General features: G+C 45.3%; 1 protein-coding gene across 2 annotated transcripts; it reads left to right on the forward strand.

Moving 5' to 3' along the window:
* The first annotated feature begins 243 nt into the window (after positions 1 to 243).
* On the forward strand, positions 244 to 22,479 carry YIPF7 (Yip1 domain family member 7). Of its 2 annotated transcripts, XM_054165249.1 has the most exons (6): positions 244 to 346; positions 1,551 to 1,572; positions 2,692 to 2,828; positions 4,952 to 5,097; positions 13,525 to 13,706; positions 22,173 to 22,479. In XM_054165249.1, the coding sequence occupies exons 1-6, from the start codon at positions 244 to 246 to the stop codon at positions 22,333 to 22,335; spliced, it is 753 nt and encodes a 250-aa protein (XP_054021224.1). In that variant the 3' UTR covers positions 22,336 to 22,479. The 2 variants fall into 2 exon arrangements, with proteins under 2 accessions (XP_054021224.1, XP_009897564.2); XM_009899262.2 differs by lacking the exon at positions 1,551 to 1,572 and having other exon boundaries at positions 244 to 359; positions 2,662 to 2,828.
* Positions 22,480 to 22,868: the final 389 nt, after the last annotated feature.

The following is a 22,868-nucleotide window of genomic DNA, read 5'->3' on the forward strand; positions in this document are numbered from 1 at the left end:
TACACCACTTGTAAACTAATGAGCAGTAACAGGAGATTAATTTCTCTTCTCAGAACAAAAGAAACAAAGAAAAGCTATTTTTGTTACTCCCAAGTTATCATTGATATTCTACAGAAAGATTCTCTTGAGTTGGTGGCTTTGATGTTTGCTTCTTAGGGCAGTTCCAAGTATAGATATTGGCTTGTTGCAAAGTCTGTTTTATTGATGTTTTCAAGCACTTTTTCTCCCCCTCCCCTAATCAGAATGTCGAATTTCGAGCAGTTTCACTTCGACTTTTACCAGTCCAATTATACCATAGATGACCAAGAAGAAGTTTGCAACAGTTCTGGGTCTAAGGAAAATCTTAGTGGAAGCAGAAAGTAAGTATGGTATTTAAACAACAACAAAAACCCCACACCCAAAGAAGTGAACAAAACAAAACAAACTCCCCAAAAAACTTTAAAAAACCCCAAACAACACCACAAAACCATAGAATCATAGAATCAATAAGGTTGGAAAAGACCTCAAAGATCATCAAGTCCAACCTGTCACCCAACACCTCAAGGATACTAGACCATGGCACCAAGTGCCACGGCCAATCCCCTCTTGAACACCTCCAGGGACGGTGACTCCACCACCTCCCTGGGCAGCACATTCCAATGATGAACGACTTGCTCAGTGAAGAACTTTCTCCTCACCTCGAGTCTAAACCTCCCCTAGCACAGCTTGAGACTGTGTCCCCTTGTTCTGGTGCTGGTTGCCTGGGAGAAGAGACCAACCCCTTCCTGTCTACAACCACCTTTCAGGTAGTTGTAGAGGGCAATGAGGTCACCCCTGATCCTTCTCTTCTCCAGGCTAAACAACCCCAGCTCCCTCAGCCTCTCCTCATAGGGCTGTGCTCAAGGCCTCTCCCCAGCCTTGTTGCCCTTCTCTGGACACGTTCAAGTGTCTCCATGTCCTTCTTAAAGTGAGGAGCCCAGAACTGGACACAGGACTCAAGGTGTGGCCTAACCAGTGCTGAGCACAGGGCACAATGACTTCCCTGCTCCTGCTGGCCACACTATTCCTGATACAGGCCAGGATGCCATTGGCCTTCTTGGTCAGCTGGGCACACTGCTGGCTCATGTTCAGCTGGCTGTCAACCATCACCCCCAGGTCCCTTTCTGCCTGGCTGCTCTCCAGCCACTCCAGCCCCAGCCTGTAGCACTGCATGGGGTTGTTGTGGCCAAAGTGCAGCACCCGGCACTTGGACTTGTTGAATGCCATCATGTTGGACTCTGCCCATCTGTCCAGCCTGTCAAGGTCCCTCTGCAGAGCCCTGCTACCTTCTAACAGATCAACTCCTGCCCCCAGCTTGGTCTCATCCACAAATTTACTGATGACTGACTCAACCCCCTCACCCAGATCATCAACGAAGCTATTAAACAGGATGGAGCCCAGCACTGATCCCTTCGGGACACCACTAGTGACTGGCCACCAGCTGGACTAGCAAAACAAAACAGAACAAAACAAAAAGGATAAAAAAGGTGATACATCTCAAAGCTCAAATGAAATGAATAACAAAACCCCAGCATACCATTGCCCAAAAAAGGGGTTGCATGTTCAATACCAGGGAAGAAACACAAACCAGACCAATAAAAAGACAGGAAGGATCTTGTTATTTCATTTTTTTCCTCACATTTTTTAAGCCTGTTGGTGACTTCAGCCTATAGGAGCCTCTTTCTATAGGGAAAGAAGTTCCAAGAGTTTACCCTTAAGGATCTTAAGGAGGGGGTTGAGTGTGCCCTCAGCAAGTTCACTGATGATACAAAGCTGGGAGGGGTGGCTGACACCCTGTCAGGCTGTGCTGCTGTCCAACAAGATCTGGACAAGATGGAGAGCTGGGTGAAGGAGAACTTCATGAAGTTCAATATGGACAAGTGCAGAGTCCTGCATCTGGAGAGGAATAACACCAGGTAACAGGCACTAGGGGTTGTCCTACTGGAAAGCAGCTCTGTGGAGAAAGACCTTCAATCCCAGTGGACAGCAAGTTCTCCATGGGCCAGCAATGTGCCCTTGTGGCCAAGAGAGCCAATGGTATCATAGAATCATAAAATAGAATCATAGAATCAATAAGGTTGGAAAAGACCTCAGAGATCATCAAGGCCAACCTATCACCCAAGACCTCATGACTACTGAACCATGGCACCAAGTGCCATGTCCAATCCCCTCTTGATTTTGGGATGCATTAAGAAAATGTGTCCAGCAAGTCTAGGGAGGTTTTCCTCCCCCTCCTCACTCTGCCTTGGTGAGACCTCACATGGATATTGTGTCCACTTTTGGGCTCCCCAGTTCAAGAGAGACAGGGATCCACTGGAGAGGATCCAATAGAGAGCTATGAGGATGACTGTGGGACTTGAACATCTCTGCTGTGAAGAAAGACTGAGAGACCTGAGGGTGTTTACTCTGGAGAGGAGAAGGCTGAGAGGAGATCTTACAAACATCTATAAATATCTGAGGGGTGGGTGTCTAGATGAAGATGCCAGGATCTTTTAGGTGATGCCCAGTGATAGGACAAGGAACACAGGAGGTTTTCCAAAGTCCTCAAACTGAAAATAGTTGCCAATTTAAACCATGGCACACCAGCAGCTTTAAGCTGGTGCAACGTTGGTCAGTGCATTTATTCATTTCTTACTGTCCTAGGAGGCAGACAGGAGAGCAATCTGCAGCCAGTGCTTTTGTGCCATCAGAAATACTTCCATCCTCCCAGAACTACACAGGTCAGATTCTGCAGCCAACATACAACCCCAACGCCTTCTCTCACCTTGATTATGCTGATGGATTTGATGAGGAGCCTCCTTTGCTGGAAGGTAAAATAAAACCATGGTCAACATGTGTGGTCCAGGGTGGGGGGGGAAGGGGAGAGTGTACCTGTAGCTTCCCAGCTAGTGACAGTCACTAGGGAGCGGCAGCAGAGGTGCCAGACCTGGCTGTGGGAGCTTCAGACAACAACCCCTGGCCCCTAAATTGACCTCTTCCCTTCCCTTCCCTTCCCTTCCCTTCCCTTCCCTTCCCTTCCCTTCCCTTCCCTTCCCTTCCCTTCCCTTCCCTTCCCTTCCCTTCCCTTCCCTTCCCTTCCCTTCCCTTCCCTTCCCTTCCCTTCCCTTCCCTTCCCTTCCCTTCCCTTCCCTTCCCTTCCCTTCCCTTCCCTTCCCTTCCCTTCCCTTCCCTTCCCTTCCCTTCCCTTCCCTTCCCTTCCCTTCCCTTCCCTTCCCTCTCCTCTCCTCTCCCTCTCCTCCCCTCTCATCTCCTCCCCTCTCACCTCCTCGAGTCCCCTCTTCTCTCCTCTCCTCTCCTTTCCTTTTCTGTTTACTTTGCCACAGCAGAGAAATATTTTGTCTCTTCAGCCTTACGGCACATGCAACATATATTCCTCTGCCACTAGATGACAGCATTACAGCAAGTTTTGCATTCCCATTTCCAAATCCTTCCCCCCCACCCGGCTCCCCCACCTCCCCAGTTATCTTCCATGCATATTGGACCATCTATAATTAAATACTGCTCATAACCCTCTTTTTTTTTGCATATCTAGTAATAAATGTGATGGTTTGAAGATGTTTGCTTCAGTGAGAAAGGAATTGGGAAAGCTGCTTTCAGCTTCCATTAGTGGATCATTTTAACTAAATGAGCAATGTCATTGTGTCTGATGGTTGACCCAGCTTAATGCTAGTGGCTGATTTTGCAGCTTGCAATCTACTTGTGCTCCATTAAAAAAATAATAATTGGAGGGTTTGTTTGTGATTATTTAATCAGAATAGAAGAAGAGCATGTTGAGTCTGCTGTTGCATACAGGAAGGGGAGTTTTTACTACTTAAGAGATACTGCCATAGCCTTAAAACAATCAGGATCACTCTGATATAGGTAATTACTAGATCTCTAACTCTTAGACACCCATGTGTGGTGGGCTGAAGTTTCCCCCCACCATCAACTTCAGCCTGAAACTACCACAGAATGTAACTCCACATGCAACTCACCCAGTGAAAAGGGTGCTGAAAGGCAACTGCTTCAAATCCACAGGGCTTCAGAGCTTCTCTTATCTCTGTACCACATACACCTGACCAAAGATACACATTTTAATTACAGGATACATTAATTTATATAGTGTTTTTGCTCAGCTTAGGGTGATGGATTGGTGGAATAAGGTCAATATTTGGCTTTCCAAAGAGATCGAGCAGTGTCAGTCTCAGCAATTCTGGCACCCAGTTCTGAGCCTAAGTTGTCGCTTACTGGACCATCTCAGGGAAGATGATTAGTCCTACAAGCTGAAGTGTTTCTGCAGTTCTAAGAGAAAACTTTGCCCTGGTGAAGTTAATGGCAGAATTCCCATCAGCTTTAATGGGGAAGAATATTGTTCTGTATCTAGAGGTCTTCAATAATTACTTTTCAAATGCAAAAGAAGTGTGGGGGGAGAGGGGGGGGAAAGGAGCCTATAAAGCACAGTACAAAGTATTATTAACTTGCCTTGAAGGGAAGAATGTCATTTTTAAGTGCTTCTGGCAGTTCAGGCTTTAGACACATCTCTTGTCAGATTTGCCAGAATTAAAGCATCTATCTCTGTCCTTGGGTATCTGGAATTCTGCAGTTGCTCTTAATTAGCATATTTTTCAACATCCAAGTTTGTGTGGCATGAGATAGATGTGTTTTAAATATAGGAAAACCCAAATATTAACTTAAAAATGCTGAGGGCTTTTTTTTTTTCCTCTCTCTAATGTGGTTACTTGCCTAAAACTGAATTTAATAAATTACCAAATATACTGGGTATCTAGCAAGGACATCACATTCCTACTACAGGAGACACCATCCTACGACACCATCCCCATTAAAGAGATTAACATCTTTGCCTCTTTGGAGTTTTTTGTGGTTATCTAATGGCTATCTGTAAAAGTGCTGGTTTCTTGTGAGCAATTAACAACCCTGGAGTTTCTCTTTGCAGAACTTGGAATCAATTTTGAGCATATATGGCAGAAAACATTAACAGTTCTAAATCCACTGAAGCCTGCAGATGGCAGCATTATGAATGAAACAGACCTCACTGGACCTGTGGTCTTCTGTTTGGCCCTGGGAGCAACGTTGCTGATGGTAGGATGTGGTAGAAGTCTTCAGGGATCCATTTTCTAACAAGATAATGCTGAGGTGCTAATGCATGTGACGTTGCAGAAGATGTAGCACTATCATAAAATGAGTCATGCCCCTATTACAAGAAGGATCTGGAGGTGCTGGAGCGTGTCCAGGGAAGGGCCACAAGGATGATCAGAGGGCTGGAGCTCCTCTCCTATGAGGGCAGACTGAGGGAGTTGGGGCTGTTCAGTCTGGAGAAGAGAAGGCTCTGAGGAGACCTAATTGTGGCCTTCCAGTATCTGAAGAGGGCTGCAAGACAGCTAGGGAGGGACTTTTTAGGGTGTCAGGTAGTGACAGGACTGGGGGGAATGGAACAAAACTAGAAATTGATAGAATAGAGTAGAATAGAATAGAATAGAATAGGATAGGATAGGATAGGATAGGATAGGATAGGATAGGATAGGATAGGATAGGATAGGATGTTAGGAAGTTCTTCCCCATGAGGGTGGTGAGACACTGGCAAAGGTTGCCCAGGGAGGAGGTGGCAGCCTCAGCCCTGGAGGTATGTAAGGCCAGGCTGGATGTGGCAGTAAGCAACCTGCTGTAGTGTGAGGTGTCCCTGCCCATGGCAGGGCAGGGGTTGAACTGGATGATCCTTGAGGTCCCTTCCAACCCTAACAATTCTATGATTCTATGACTTGCTGCCATTCATTCTGAGATTACACATTAATAAGTCTCTATGCTTTGAAAGTGACCTGCAAGACGTTTAAATGTCATGTAGGTGTGATGAAGGTGAAATGGTGTGTTATTTCCTGGTGGAAAGAAAAGGCCTAGCAATGTGTGCTAGGTAAATCATAGACTCACACAATCAACCAGGTTGGAAAAGACCTCAGAGAGTCCAAGCTATTACCTAACACCCAACACCTCATGACAACTAAACCATGGCTTCAAGTGCCACATCCAATCCTTTTTTGAACACTTCCAGTGATGGTGACTCCACCACCTTCCTGGGCAGCTCATTCCAATGGCAAATCACTCTTTCTGGGAAGAACTTTCTCCAGTATCTAACAAGCAGTTTTAAAGCAAGGAATAGAAAGGCATAGCAGGCCAGACTCTTGCAGTTGCTTTGAAATAATCTTCTGTCTTCCTTTAAAGTGCAGACAGATATAATTTTACTCCCCCATAAGAGCAAAACAAAACTCATTGAATTGGAGAGAAGTAACAGAATTATATTCACAAAATATACAGAAAAGTAGAGAATACATGAATCCTTAACACCTAATACCTACACAGGATACACGAAAACCCACAAAAACCTTCCCCCAACCAGACTAATCCACAAGCCCCAGTGCTCCTTTTCTCTTTTCCCACCTGCTCCACATTTTCTCCCTTCCATTCAGCCTAAACAGGCTGAAATGGTGCAGGAAAAATTAGTCAGGCCTCTGAAGGCCATAAATAGGTCTACTCCCCCATAGTACAAAATAAGAACTCGCAGGATCACAGGAGGTTAGGGGTTGGATGGGACCTCCGGAGATCATGGAGTCCAACCCCCTGCCAGAGCACGACCATAGAATCCAGCACAGGTCACACAGGAACACATCCAGATGGGGCTGGAAAGGCTCCAGAGAAGGAGACTCTACAACCTCTCTGGAGAGCCTGTTCCATTGTAATGTGACCCTCACAGTGAAGAAGTTCCTCCTCATGTTGAGGTGGAACCTCCTGTGCTGTAGTTTAGATCCATGGCTCCTTGTCCTGTCCCAGGGTGCAACTGAGCAGAGCCTGTCCCCTCCTTCCTGACCCCCAGCCCTCAGATATTTACACACATTTATTAAATCCCCTGTCAGTCTTCTCCTCTCCAGACTAAAAAGCCCCAGGTCTCTCAGCCTCTCCTCATCAGGCAGTGCTCCAGTCCCCTGATCATTCTCATAGCCCTGTGTTGGACTTTCTCAAGTAGATCCTTATCTGTCTTGAACTGGGGAGCCCATAACTGGAGAGCCAAAAGGAGGGAAGGAAGAGTTTGAGTTGACCTTGCTGTCAGTTTATAAACAGATAGCAGAATTATGGATTGAATAACAAGATTGCAGCTTCCTGGGTCTGCCTGCTGGACTGTCTAGCCCCTGGGTACTGTGTCCAGTTCTGGGCCCCTCAGTTTAGGAAAGATGTTGAGTTGCTGGAAGGTGTCCAGAGAAGGGCAACAAAGCTGGAGAGGGGTTTGGTGCAGAGCCCTATGAGGAGAGGCTGAGGGAGCTGGGGTTGCTCAGCCTGGAGAAGAGGAGACTCAGGGGAGACCTTATTGCTCTCTACAGCTACATTAAGAGAGGCTGTAGACAAGTGGGGGCTGGTCTCTTCTCCTAGGCAACCAGCACCAGAACAAGAGGACACAGTCTCAAGCTGCGCCAGGAGAGGTTCAGACTGGATGTTAGAAAGAAGTTCTTCATAGAGAGAGTGATTGCTCATTGGAATGTGCTGCCTGGGGAGGTGGTGGAGTCGCCATCATTGGATGTGTTTAGAAGAAGAATTGATAGGGTGCTTGGTGCCATGTTTAGTTGAGTAGATGGTGTTGGATGATGGGTTGGACGTGATGATCTTGAAGGTCTCTTCCAACCTGGTCTGTTCTAGTCTACTCTAGTCTAGTCTAGTCCTTTCTTAGCTAATTCTTTTTTTTTCTACATCATCTGCTAAATAAAGTATGGTAGCCTGTTTTTAACCTCTTTCCCCTTTATGAGCATAGCTTTCCTACAGGAGGAAAGTTGAACAGGGTTTGTACAGTGCTCCAAATTCATCTATTTATCCCTGACAACAGGGGCTCTCCATGTGCTGCTGAAGTACAGCTCTGATTATTGGTGGCTATTCATCAGACAGGGATAAGGTGGGACCGTTCTGGGAAGGGCTTTACTGTTCTGCAGCTGAGGTGTGAGAATGAGGGCCCTAATTCTCCATTTCCTCTGTGATAAATAGTGCTGAATCAGAAGACTCTTGCAAGTTCTTACTCAATTTGCAATGTCAGTGCAGTGCCTTGACTGCACAAACTGCAATGCCAATGGCAAATATTATTATTATTTATGTCCCCATAAAGATCAAAATCTTTTAAAAGGGTAGCAGAGGCAGGAGGAAAGAGAATAAAAAGGGAAAGAAGGTTGGAAGCTAGAGAAGACAAGGCTATTTTCCACCTAGAGAAATAAAGGTATGAGGGGAATAAAAGTAGAAAGTGTTGAATTTGTTCTAATCAGGAAAATAGAAGAAAAGCTACAAGGAAAAAAAAATTGAGAGAGGAGAAATAAAAACTGATAAGAAGTTGCTGTTGGTTTTGCTCCCTTAACAGCCAACAATTATAATGAATTAAACTGCAATTACTGAAATAAACTCCTTCATTTACCATATTTATTGTGGGATATTAAGCATTTTAGGTGCCATTAGAAAACAAACTGTTTTCCATGCTGCAGTTTTAGGACAGTAGAAATCCTCTGATACATACTGATGGGTTTGTGCCACAGCTAAACAGCAATATGCCTATGGGATTTCCACAGGCCATCTTCTACATTATAGAATCATAAAATTAGAGGGTTGGAAGGGACCTCAAGGATTGTCTAGTTCCAACCCCCCTGCCATGGGCAGGGACACCTCACACTACATCAGGTTGCTCAGAGCCACATGCAGTCTGGCTGCAAAAACCTCCAGGCATGAGGCTTCCACCACCTCCCTGGGCAACCTGTGCCAGTGTCTCACCACCCTCATGGGAAGAACTTCCTAGCATCAAATCTGAATCTACACATTTCTAGTTTTGTTCCATTCTCCCTAGTCTTGTCATTACCTGACACCCTCAAAAGTCCCTCCCCAGCCTTCTTGTAGCCCCCTTCAGATACTGGAAGGCCACAATTAGGTCTCCTCAGAGCCTTCTCTTCTCCAGACTGAACAGCTCCAACTCCCTCAGTCTGTCCTCATAGCAGAGCAGCTCCAGCCCCCTCTGATCCTCGTCATGGCCCTTCTCTGGACACCTTCCAGCACCTCCAGATCCTTCCTGTAATAGGGGCTCCAGAACTGGACACACTACTCCAGGTGGGTTATCTCAGATGCATTCGAATACTAAAGTGGCTCTTCAGCTGTGTAAGCCATCGCATCCTTCTGTATTTGAATAATTCTTATAGTACCGGGAAGATAATTTGGGTTGAGAGCTTGTTTCCAACAAGAATTTATAATTTTTATTTAGTTTCAGCTTTTTAACTATGGAGAAAAATATGCAAAAATATTCTCCAAATGCTAGCAATTCTTTCAGCACAGAGGCCCAGAGGAAAGGGTTGTTAGCCTGGCAGCAGGGCCTGTTCTTCCTCGTACTGGCATGAAACAAGGCAGCTCCAGCACAGAGAGAGGAACAACAGCAGTGAGAACTTTAGCAGGAACCTGAGCCTCAGCTGCTTTGCATTTTACACAGTCATTTGTGCAAAATCAGACTTCCCCATCCACTTGAACTAAGGATAGTAGCACCCACTCCAGGCAGATGTGAACAAGCACACCAAGTCTGACTTTCCTCTAACCTTGCTCCTTCCGCAGGACAGATTTAGCTCTTTCCATTCATCAAAGCCTGCCAGACTAATCAAGCCTGATTCTGGTTTTGCTTACATCACTGTGAATTGGGAGTATTCCCACGTGTGTGAGTCAATATATTTACATATGTTAAGAAAGACTGGAATTGAAATCAACGTGTTCAGCTGCCTGTTTCTCTCTCTCCCATTCCCCTGCACCACAAATCAAACATTTCACCGAGTTAGCTGCTAGGGATACTGCTCCCTTCAGCTCTGTCTCAATAATTTCTTCCTCTGAAATTAAGGAGGGCTGGAACTCCTTTCCTAGGAGGACAGGCTGAGAGAGTTGGGGTTGTTCAGTCTGGAGGGGAGAAGGCTCTGAGGAGACCTTATTGTGGTCTTCCAGTACCTGAAGGGGGCTACAAGAAAGCTGGGGAGGGACTTTTTAGTGTGTCAGATAGTGACAGGACTAGGGGGGAAGGATCCAAGCTAGAGAAGGGTGGGTTTAGATTGGATGTCAAGAAGTTCTTCCCCATGAGGGTGGTGAGACACTGGAACAGGTTGCCCAGGGAGGTGCTGGAAGCCTCATCCCTGGAGGTTTTAAGACCAGGGTGGATGCGGCTCTGAGCAACCTGATGCAGTGTGAGGTGGTCATGGCAATGGCAGTGGGGTTGGAACTGGATGATCCTTGAGGTCCTTTCCAACCCTGACAATTCTGTGATTCTGAAATTACTTCTCTGTGCAATGATTAAATGCAGTAGAACAGTCTAAAATATTAGCTCATAGTTGTTGTTGTTACATCTGTTTGAGACAGAGCTTTTCTTAACTGGTTTATATTAAAATATCTGACTGTTGAGTGGCAGGAGGGTGGAACCAGACTCTTCTCAGTGGTGTCTAGTGACAGGGCAAGGGGCAGTGGACACAAACTGGGCCACAAGAAGTTCCAGATTAACTTCTTCACATTCAGGGTGGTAGAACACTGCAGCAGGCTGCCCAGAGGCAGTGGAGTCTCTTTCTCTGGAGTCATTCTAAACCCACCTGGACACTTTCCTGTGCAACCTGCTCTAGGTGACCCTGCCCTAGCATTAAGGTTGTGTTAGATGATCTTCAGAGGTGCCTTCAAATCCCCACCATTCTGTGTGTGTGTGTGTGTGACTTTGTGAGAGGCTGCCCCACACCTTGGTGGATGCTAAATTTACTACAAATCTTCCATGACTGAAACTGTAATTGATAATAATCAAAGCTGCTATTGCTCTCCCACACTCTCTCCCACTAGCCATGATTAATTTTATTTGGTGAAGCAATTTTTTCCAGATTATTTTATACCAGTAGTATGCAAATTCTGGCAGAGGACTCTACATAAGTAGGAAGATCATAGAATCATAGAATTGTTAGGGTTGGAAGGGACCTCAAGGATCATCTAGTTCCAACCTCCCTGTCCATGGCAGGGAGGTTGGAACTAGATGATCCTTGAGGTCCCTCATGGTCAGGGAACCCCTCACACTAAATCAGGTTTCTTACACTGACAGGTCAGGAATGAATTCTCCCTTTATGGAGGAACTCAGAGATGGTGAACAAGCCAGCAGTTGGGACATCGTGAGCCTATAGTCAACTTAGTAGTATTTGACATCATCTTGAAAACTGGAACCAGAGGACAGCTCAGAAGTGAGCCAAGCCAGGCTGAAAACAGGATGACAGTGCAGATGGCCTCATCCCTGGAGGTTTTGAAGGCCAGGCTGGATGTGGCTCTGAGCAACCTGATGTAGTGTGCGGTGTCCCTGCCCATGGCAGGGGGGGTTGAACTGGATGATCCTTGAGTTCCCTTCCAACCCTAACAATTTTATGATTCTATGTTTCTATGTAAGTCAGGTCTTACTAACTGAGGCTGCCTTTCACATAAGCATGCACTGCTCTCCACCTAAAGCTGGTGAGCTGTCACCAGCCTGCAACATTGGAGCTTTCAGGCTGTGTCATCACTAGATTAAGCTCTCTCCACTACATTGCTGTGTATTTTTCCAACTCAAATAGTGCTGGCATCCAGGGATCAATTTCCATCATCAATTTGGGAGTGAGTAATGCCCTTATACCTGGAGGTGGCCCTTCAAAATGAGGGCAGGAGATGAAGAAGTAGGTGGTACTGTGGCTGCTGTTACCTATCATACTAGCTTGCCTTATAAATTAGAAAACACCAGGCTCCAGGTTGTCAGGCTGGTAGCTTTCACAGGCACTAAATTCACACAAAAGAATAAAACCTGGAAGGAAAGAAAAAAAAAATACACCTGAGTTTTTTCCTTTTGCTGGAACAAGAAAAGAACACAGGCTGACAGTTCCTGCTCAGGTTTATGTTGAAATGAGTGTGTGGTATTGATCTAACCACAGAGTTGTGTCTCTCTTTTGATAGTCAGGGGGAAGAATGGAGATATTCACCCTAGAATCCAGCATAATGTCAGCAGGCTTTTTTGAAGGCTTTCTTAAAGCTGGAGCTTTGTAATGAAATGTGAAGTGTATCAAGTAAACTAAGTCATCGTTTCCCTTAGCAGACTTTTCCACAGCTCCACGTACACCCATTAGGAAAGATGTTTCCTGACACTGACTTGTGCTTTCCATAACTTCATCTCAAATTTGTTACCAGTCAGACCTCTCCAAGTTCTGGAGCCCCTATTACAAGAGGGATGTGGAGGTGCTGGAAGGTGTCCAGAGAAGGGCCCCTAGGATGATCAGAGGGCTGGAGCACCTCTCCTATGAGGACAGACTGAAGGAGTTGGGGCTGTTCAGTCTGGAGAAGAGAAGGCTCTGAGGTGACCCAATTGTGGCCTTCCAGTATCTGAAGGGGGCTACAAGAAGGCTGGGGAGGGACATGTCAGGATCTCAGGTAGTGATAGGACTAGGGGGAGTGGAATGAAGCTGGAGGTGGGGAGATTCAGGCTGGATGTGAGGAGAAAGTTCTTCACCATGAGAATGGTGAAGCCCTGGAATGGGTTGTCCAGGGAGGTGGTTGAGGCCCCATCCCTGGAGGTGTTTATGACCAGGCTGGATGAGGCTCTGGGCTCTGTGTGAGGTGTCCCTGCCCATGGCAGGGGGGTTGGAACTAGATGATCCTTGTGGTCCTTTCCAACCCTGACTGATTCTATGATACTATGATAAGTTACCTCAACCATTACTGCCACAGAGAGCAGGGCTAAGAATCAGCCTGGTCACTTTAGGCTAGTGACAAGCACATGCTCACAACTTTTATCTTGAAGTTGTTTTTTTGATGCATAAAGCAGCCAAAATTATCACCTGTGGCTGTGGCAGTTATAGGCTGTGCCTAGGAAATTTTCCACAGATCTCAAACAGTGGCAGGGTGTAAATAAATCACCATGGGATGTCAAAGGGAAAATAATGATAAGGTCTAAATAATCCCCTGGGCCTGGTATCTAACACAAAATTAGGTGTGTACACTCTCTGTTTTTGGCTTCCTTCACTCTGGCAGATGCTAGCTGGCTTTTGCTTAGCTGTTGCTGACCTTGGCTGTGTTCTTTGTTTTGGCTAAGTACTAACAAAGCTACTTTCTGCTCTTCACTCTTTTACCTTGTGTAGGGGAGAAGGAAGAGGGAGGGGGAAGCTGTTGGTAACCCCCTAGTTTTGTCCAGGAGGGTTCTTGTGTTGTTTATAAATGTAAATATATGTAAATATTGTATATTTTGTACATATTCATTGCATTTCACACTTCTAGATTTTAGTTTGCTTGTAAATATAGCTTCATTTGCTTTTAACTGAGCTGGTCTGGCAATTTCAACCCCCTTCAGTGGCTTACAATTGAACTGCTGTTGGTGAAGCAGAGAGAGGGTGTCAACATGAAAAAGCAATAAACCTAGTGTTAGTCTTCTGTCTTTTACCACCACTTGCAATCTCTTGCTCACTTCGTGCTTCCTCCTATTTATTCCAGGCAGGAAAAGTTCATTTCAGCTATGTGTATGGCATGAGTGCCATTGGGTGTGTTGCTATGCATGCCCTGCTGAACTTGATGAGTGTCTCAGGAGTCTCTCATGGTTGTGTTGCAAGTGTCCTGGGCTATTGCCTGCTGCCCATGGTGATCCTGTCCTCTTCTGCAGTCATCTTCTCACTACAGTAAGTACCAGTCTATGTCAACAGGAATCAAGTGTCTTGGGCTATTGCCTACTGCCTATGGTGATCCTGTCCTCTTCTGCAGTCATCTTCTCACTGCAGTAAGAACCAGTCTATGTCAACAGGCATCACAGGGAGGAAATTAAGTCGGAAGGCTGATGTTATGCAAAACATTTTGTTTTACTTTCAGTAGAATAGAATAGAATAGAATAGAATAGAATAGAATAGAATAGAATAGAATAGAATAGAATTAACCAGGTTGTAAAAGACCTCAGAGATCATTGAGTCCAACCTGTTACCCAACACCATCTAATCAACTAAACCATGGCACCAAGCACCCCATCGAGTCTCTAAAGTAGTGAACCTTGGCATCTGAATCTGAAAACAAAATACTATTTTTGGGGGGGGGGGGGATGTACAAAACTGGATGATATTTGAGAGGGGTAATACATATTTGGTTCAGTAATACATATTTGGTTCAGTATGTTCTTAATTCAACCATTTACTTGGACTAATAGAAGGTCTTGGATCTTTGCAGCAGCCTTGGATGGGATTTTTGTTTTGCAGAGCCAACAGTGGCCAGACTCAGATATCTGATTGATTTTGCCAGATTTTGCTTTTAGATTGTTCTTTTATTTATTTATTTCTTTTTAAATCATAGTATCAGGCTCTCATTCTTAGCCTTCATCTCCTTCTATAGACTGCCTCCTGTGTGGCAAAAAATGTCCTGCATCAGAAGTAGTGTGGCCAGCAGGAGCAGGGAAGTCATTCTGCCCCTGTACTAAGCACTGATTAGGCCACACCTTGAATACTGTGTCCAGTTCTGGGCTCCTCGAGTCACCATCACTGGAGGTGTTTAAGAAGAGCCTGGATGAGGCACCTGGTGCCATGGTTTAGTTGATGAGATGGTGTTGGGTGATAGGTTGGACTTGATGATCTCAATGGTCTTTTCCAACCTGGTTAATTCTATTCTATTCTATTCTATTCTATTCTATTCTATTCTATTCTATTCTATTCTATTCTATTCTATTCTATTCTATTCTACTCTACTCTATTCCATTCTATTCTATTGAGACATTTGAACATGTCCAGAGAAGGGCAACGAGGCTGGGGAGAGGTCTCAAACACAAGCCCTATAAGGGAGAGGCTGAGGGAGTTGGGGGTGTTTAGCCTGGAGAAGGAGGCTCAGGGGAGACCTTCTTGCTCTCTACAACTACCTGAAAGGAGGTTGTAGACAGGTGGGGGTTGGTCTCTTCTCCCAGGCAACCAGCACCAGAACAAGAGGACACAGTCTCAAGCTGTGCCAGGGAACATTTAGGCTCAAGGTGAGGAGAAAGTTCTTCCCAGAAAGAGTAATTGCTCATTGGAATGTGCTGCCCAGGGAGGTGGTGGAGTCACCATCCCTGGAGGTATTCAAAAAAGGATTGGATGTGGCACTTGGAGCCATGGTTTAATTGTCATGAGGTGTTTTGTATTAGTTAATAGTTTGGACTTGATGATCTCTGAGGTTGTTTCCAACCTGGTTGATCCTATAATTCTATGAAAATGAAATAAGCCACTCTTAAAGACTTGGAGCATTTGAAGAAGCACTTAAGATGTGAAAGAGTGGTGTACTCTGAGGTCTAGTTGTGGTGTAATTGCAAACCTGAAAATAACTGAACACTTTGAAAAACCAAATGTGTGGTGGCATATGTATCTGTGCCTCTGTGTGTTGGTGTTCAGTAATATGCCTATAAATAGGAAATTTGTATGCAAACCTCTTCTTCCTCCTCATGCTGCAAGCCTTTGGAGATACAGGCTGTGTTTACCTCCCTGTTCACAGGCAGCAAAATACAAGGAAGCTCCAGGTCTTGCCTGAAGGCCTTGAGCAGTACTTTCATCCATCGTTAACACGTTATTAATAACGATTCCCCTCCTGGATATTTGTTGTTCACTCACATTTTTAGCTCTCCAATCTGTAATGGATGGGACTTGGCAGCTGATGAAAAAGAAAGTGACCCTGTTTGAGCTTTGGGTGTTTTGGTTTGGGTTTTTTATTGGGGTTTTTTGTTTGTTTGTTTTTTAAAGCAGCATTTTCATGTCTATGTATTTTATTTTTAAAGGAAATTAAACAATGTGATGAAGATTTTGGCATAATTCTTGTGGGATTTTTGCCAGGGTGCTATGATGGCTTAACCTGACCCATATTCATAGAATAGTTAGGGTTGGAAGGGACCTCAAGGATCATCTAATTCCAACCCCTCCTGCCATGGGCAGGGACAGCTCACACTAGAGCAGCTTGCTCAGAGCCACATCCTGCCTGGCCTTAAAAACCTCCAGGGATGAGGCTTCCACCACCTCCCTGGGCAACCTGTGCCAGTGTCTCACCACCCTCATGGGGAAGAACTTCTTCCTAACACCCAATCTCAATCTACCCATTTCTAGGTTTTTCCATTCCCCCCAGTCCTATCACTCCCTGATATCCTAAAAAGTCCCTCCCCAGCTTTCTTGTAGCCTCCTTCAGAAACTGCAAGGCTGCAATTAGGTCTCCTGGGAGCATTCTCTTCTCCAGACTGAACAACCCCAGCTCTCTCAGTCTGTCCTCATAGGAGAGGAGCTCTAGCCCCCTGATCGTCCTCATGGCCCTTCTCTGGACACATTCCAGCACTTCCAGATCCTTCCTGTCCTAGGGCTCCAGAACTGGACACAGTACTCCAGGTGTGGTCTCACCAGAGCAGAGCAAAGGGGGTGAATTACCTCCCTCAATCTGCTGGCTATTCCATATATTAATGCCCTCATGAGCTCTCCTTGATAAGATTAACAGCAGTGACACTGAAGAAACCATTTTTCTCTGTTCTCCCACACTTCCCATATTTTCTTGATTAACCTGTTTAATAATCCACCCTAATAATAGGTGCAGATGCCTAATTACAGCACAGATGGGGCAAACACCAGACCAGCTGTTACAACTGCATAGGGTACTGTTGTCTCTACAAGGAATCCCCCAATCACACACTGCATGGTTGTAAAATGCTTTTAATTTACAGAAAGCACAGCTTTTGGAGATCTCTAAGTGCTATTCTCTGACAGCCTTTACAAAATTCAACCTTTAGTTGTTAACATCCAGTGCTTATCACCAGGATTTCCCACCTGCATCAGAAAGAGTGTGGATGCCAGGGGCAGGGAAGTCATTCTGCCCTGTACTCAGCACTGGTTAGGCCACACCTTGAATACTGTGTCCAGTTCTGGGCCCCTCAGTTTAAGAAAGACTTTGGGATACTTTTGTCCAGAGAAAGGCAATGAGGCTGGGGGGAGGCCTTGAGCACAGCCCTGTGAGGAGGGGCTGAGGGAGCTGGGATTGCTTAGCCTGGAGAAGAGGAGGCTCAGGAGAGACCTAATTGCTGTCTTCAACTACCTGAGGGGAGGTTTTAGCCCGGTGTGGGTTGATCTCTTCTCCAAGGCAACCAGCACCAGAACAAGAGGACACAGTCTCAAGCTGTGCCAGGGGAAGTTTAGGCTCAAGGTGAGGAGAAAGTACTTCATAGAAAGAGCAATTGGCCCTTGGAAAGTGCTGCCCAGGGAGGTGGTGGAGTCCCTGTCCCTGGAGGTGTTGAAAAAAAGGGTTGGACGTGGCACTTGGTGCCATGGTTTAGTTGTCATAAGGGTGACAGGTTGGACTTGATGATCATTGAGGTCTTTTCCAACCTTATTGATTCTATGATTCTGCAGTCCTTGCTAATTCACTATATGAAGCTGCTTGAGCACAGCCAGCACCAGGGTTAACTATTGCAAACGCACAACTAAAATGAAGTGGCAACTTTTAAAATATCCAACATTTTTAATCTCTTTCAAAAGGCAAAGGAAATACAGGCACACATTCATTATTTCTGTTTTTTCCTAAATATTTGTTAAAATGTTATTCTTGTCTGTTTCAATGTGTGAAGTAACTTCAATGCTTGTTAAGGTAATCTTGGAATGGTTTGGGTTGGAAGGGACCTCCAAAGGTCATCTGGTCCAACACCCCTGTAGTGAGCAGGGATATTGCAGAGGCAAATACTAATCCAACAGTTTTCAGTTCTCTTGGCTACTGAATAAAAAGCAAAATATGGAAGATTTTGGGTGACAAATATTATCAAGGAGAAAAGCGGTTCTCCCTCTCTGTTCCGCTCTGGTGAGACCCCACCTGGAGTACTGTGTCCAGTTCTGGAGCCCCTAGGACAGGAAGCATCTGGAGGTGCTGGAGCATGTCCAGAGCAGGGCCACGAGGATGATCAGAGGGCTGGAGCTGCTCTCTTATGAGGACAGACTGAGGGAGTTGGATCTGTTCAGTCTGGAGAAGAGAAGGCTCTGAGGAGACCCCTAGTATCTGAAGGGCACCTACAAGAAAGCTGGGGAGGGACTTTTTAGGGCATCAGGGAGTGATAGGACTGGGGGGAATGGAAAAAAATAAATAGAAATGAGTAGATTGAGATTGGCTGTTAGGAAGCAGTTCTTCCCCATGAGGGTGGTGAGACACTGGCACAGGTTGCCCAGGGAGGTGGTGGCAGCCTCATGCCTGGAGGTTTTTGCAGCCAGGCTGGATGTGGCTATGAGCAACCTGCTGCAGTGTGAGGTGTACCTGTCCATGGCAGGGGGGTTGAAACCGGATGATCCTTGAGTTTCCTTCCAACCCTAACAACTCTATGATTCTATGCAAATGTGTGTGGAACCAGATTGATTTCTGCCCATCTATGCTGATACCATGAGTGAGACAAGCTGATCAGGCCATCTTTCTGAGAGAAACAGCAGCAGACTTTTTCTGTGAATAAACCCATTCATTACTATGGCCAAGCCATTTCCTTATCTAAACAGCAAAGGAAATAAGTGCAAGAGTGAAGAAATTAATTCTTCGACCCATCTGCAGGTTGAGAGAGGGAGGAGTAGAGAGGGTCCACCCATGTCTGTCCCCACAGCTCAGTTTCATGCCAGTACACCCTCAATTCTCTCCTTAGTCACTGTTGGCGTGATGGTGGGACTTGATGATCTTGGAGGTCCAAAACAATGCTATGATTCTCTCTGCCTTTTGCTTGAGGATTTGGCTTTCATGGACATGCCAGACAGCAGCTCTCTGCTGAAGCCAAACCCTTCCTTTTGGCAGCAACATGCTGTTAGATCAAGGAGTGAATTTATGAGTGCACAGAGAGATGTCTTGGCTCCAATATGATTTTATGTCCTTTTCATCCTGCTCACTGCCAGTCCTGGAGCAAACCATGAGAGACCATTGGACTTCAGTGCAAGGCAGAAGAGCTCTAAATTGTATGCTTTGTGACGGCCCCCTAAAGAGTCATTATACTAGCTGAAAATTGTCATCACACAGTATGTTCCTGTTGCATCCCAGCCCTCTGCCAGCATGGCTACTAGCTCAAAGAGCCATCCACACCAGCTCTAAATTTCTGCATAGCTGTTCAGGTCAGCATCCTAACATCTCCACTTGGAGCAGAGACCAGGAACTTGGTTCACACGGCCCAGGGTGGTTTCTCTGAATGCCACTGTGTAGGTTTAAAGAGCACTTAAGATGAGGATATTAACTCACATGCTCTTTAATATTTATTTTTAGCAGGTTGGAGTTGCAGTGAGGTGCTGAGTCACCTTAAAATCAATTCTCTCTTTCCTCCCTCAAAGTCCCAAAAGCTGATACCACCAAGCACCTTACTGACCTGGAGATAATGCACTATTATCTATCTGAAATTGACTTTCTTGTGTGATATGATTGCATGATGTAAACTGAAATAAGGAGAGCTTTACTCATCATGGTTTAATTGCAATAATAATAGCAGTGGAGATTATTTCTTGCAGATGGACACAAGTGAGTAGATGTAGTCATTTTCCCACTTCTGGTTCTATTTTGCTAATACTTCAGAAGAGTGTGGCACCAAGAAGCCCCATACCAAGTGGCAGAGATTCATTCCTTGTTAAAGTCCTTCAGATTGACACAGCCAAAGTGTGTAATGCAGCAGTTCTCATGATGTGCTCCAGCTATGTTTTCCATAGCACATGATTCACACATTCCCAGACTGCACTGGGTTTCAAGAGACCCTCAAAGGTCATTTTGTCCAACCCCCCTGCAGTCAGTCAGGACACCTCCAACTAGAACAGGCTGCCCAGGGCCACATCACATCTGATCTTGGATGTTTCCAGGGACAGGGCCTCAACCACATCCCTGGGCAACCTGTTCCAGTATTTTACCAGTCTCATTGAAAAGAACTTCCTCCTGATGCCCAACTTAAATCTATCCAGCTCCAGTTTCAGACCATTGTCCCTCATCCTATTTAAACCCTTCCAAACAGTCCCTCCCCAGCCTTCCTATAGGTCCCCTTAGGATATTGAAATGTGGCTCTAAGGTATCCCTGGAGCCTTCTCTTCTCCAGGCTGAACAAGCCCAAATTCTTGCAGCCTGTATTCACAGGAGAGGTGATCCAGCCTTCTGATCATCTTTGTGGCTCTCCTCTGGATTTGGTGCAGCAGGTCCATGTCTCTCTTGTGGTGGGGGCCCCAGACCTGTACACAGTACTCAAAGTGAGGTCTCACCAGAGCAAAGTGGCAGAATCACCTCTCTCAACCTACTGGCCATCCTTTTGATGCAGCCTAAGATGTAATTGACCTTCTGGGCTGCAGGTGCACATTGTTGGGTCATGTCCAGCTTCTCATCCACCAGTACTGTCAAGTCCTTTTCTGCAGGGCTGCTCTCAATTTCATCATCCCCCAGCCTGTATTGATATTGAGTATTGCCTCAACCTGTGCTCTCATGCATTTTACAGAAGCAGGCTGCAAACACAGAGAGCAAATAAAGACTATGTGAAAAATTATTTATTGGTGAGATCACAATCCTCCAGGGTTTAACAGTGAGCCCTCTGTAATGAGCTGGAATATTTCAGTGGATTTTTGACCATCATCCCATTATCATCAATTCTCCAGGCCAGCCTGTGCTTGAGAGGTGGCACAATGCAAGTTCAGAAAGGCCAAGCTGCCAGAAACGCCACTAAAGGAGCAGTGTGGAAAGCCACCATTCTTTCAGAGTACAAAGAAGGATACTATGATGAGAAAATTATTTTTCCTCAGTGGTTCCTTTCCCATCCCTTCCCTTCTACTTAATATTCACCCTTTTTTGAAAACTTTCTCCTGGAAGCCTCCTTCATTGCTCCTCAGAGTCTGCAGCACACTTAAAACTTGTGCCAGGTGTTACAATGACTGTTCCAGTTCAGCAGACTGCTTGATGGAATCATAGGTCTATAGTGCCCTTTTAGATCCTCACAACTTAGAATCATAGAATGGTCTGGGTTGGAAGGGACCTCCAAAGATCATCCAATCCAACCCTCTCTGTAGTAAGCAGGGGCATCCTCAACTAGATCAGGTTGCCCAGAGCCCTGTCAAGCCTTACCTTGAATATCTCCACAGATGAGGCCCCAACCACCTTCCTGGGCAACCTGTTCCAGTGTTCCACTACCCTCATGGTAAATAACATGTTCCTTCTACAATGGGGTCTTTGCTACCTTTAAAATTAAGTTCTAGCTGCTGCATCTGCTGGAGCCACAGAAGATTTATTTGGAAATGCATTGTTCTCTTCACTCCACTTCTGACGAAGCAGCTGCTTTTAGCCATGCTGCAGAAATTACCTTTCTGTTTCCTGTTACTATTTTCATTTGTTTCTCAGGCTTGACTTTCATTGTGTCTGTCAGTCCTTGGCTCTTCCAGTCAGTGGTTCCTTATCAAGACAGGCCAATGGCATCCTGGCCTGAATCAAGAATAGTGTGGCCAGCAGGAGCAGGGAAGTCATTCTGCCCTGTACCGTGTCCTGTTCTGGGCTCCTCAGTTTAGGAAAGATGTTGAGTTGCTGGAAGGTGTCCAGAGAAGGTCAACAAAGCTGGGGAGGGGTTTGGAGCACAGCCCTCAGAGGAGAGGCTGAGGGAGCTGGGGTTGCTTAGCCTGGAGAAGAGGAGGCTCAGGGGAGACCTTCTTGCTCTCGACAACTACCTGAAGGGAGGTTGCAGCCAGGAAGGGGTTGGTCTCTTCTCCCAGGCAACCAGCAGCAGAACAAGAGGGCACAGTCTCAAGCTGTGCCAGGAGAGGTTTAGGCTGGATGTTAGGAAGAAGTTCTTCCCAGAAAGAGAGATTGGCCATTGGAATGTGCTGCCCAGGGAGGTGGTGGAGTCACCATCACTGAAGGTGTTTAGGAAGGGACTGGATGAGGCACTTAGTGCCATGGTTTAGTTGATTAGATGGTGTTGGATGATAGGTTGAACTCGATGATCTCAAACGTCTCTTCCAACCTGGTCTATTCTATTCTATTCTATTCCATTCCATTCCATTCCATTCCATTCTATATTCTAAGATGCTACATATAAACTTGATCACCTTCCTTAAGAAGATGCAAGACATAAACTTGCATGCCATTTTGATGCTACATTTGCTAATGTGTGGACTCTGTCATGTCTCTTCTGTCTTCTCTCCTAGGGGGACCCTGGGCACTTTGTTAACTCTGTTTATCGTTGGATGGTGCAGTTTGTCAGCCTCCAAAATTTTCACCTCTGCCTTGGCCATGGAAGGACAACAGCTTCTTATTGCCTACCCCTGTGCTTTACTTTATGGACTTTTTGCACTGCTAACAGTTTTCTGAGCTGTATTTTCTGGCAGCCTGATTATAGGCTGTTTATGGTTGTTGTAGGGAACAGGGGTTGTTTACTTGTTTTTAGATTGCCTGCAGCTGCATTTAGTTCCATTAACAAAATTAGATTATATGACTTACCTTTTACTTGCCTAATGACTGATAATGAAAGAAAGGGGAGGAAAAAAAGAAGCTAACAGGTGAATGACTGCAATAATGGTGTTTTGAAAGTCTTGCAGCTTAAAGGGAAAAAAAACCCACACAAAACACATTTGAGGCTGTAGTAAAATGGGGAAAAAATAAATGATAATTAAAAAAATATATGTTCTGAGTATTTAATATATAAAGCATGTAGCAGAGACTAACTGGAAAGCAATAATGTCAATATTGAATATTAGAATATTGAATATTATTGAATTATTGAATTATTATTGAATATTGAATACTAGACCTAGTCAATCAAATTAAAATATACATTTCTCTGTTTCAGAAGCACCAGTTTGCCATCTTCTATGCTTGATAATGACTAACCAGAATTCATGTGT

Source organism: Dryobates pubescens, chromosome 1 (assembly GCF_014839835.1).
Source record: "Dryobates pubescens isolate bDryPub1 chromosome 1, bDryPub1.pri, whole genome shotgun sequence".
Classification (NCBI taxonomy): Eukaryota; Metazoa; Chordata; class Aves; order Piciformes; family Picidae; genus Dryobates; species Dryobates pubescens.

Coding starts and splice junctions, on each gene's coding strand:
- YIPF7 (XM_009899262.2), top strand. CDS start 244: ATGTCGAATTTCGAGCAGTTTCACTTCGACTTTTACCAGTCCAATTAT. Junction 360..2,661: donor AATCTTAGTGGAAGCAGAAA/GTAAGTATGGTA, acceptor TTACTGTCCTAG/GAGGCAGACAGGAGAGCAAT. Junction 5,098..13,524: donor TGGGAGCAACGTTGCTGATG/GTAGGATGTGGT, acceptor TATTTATTCCAG/GCAGGAAAAGTTCATTTCAG.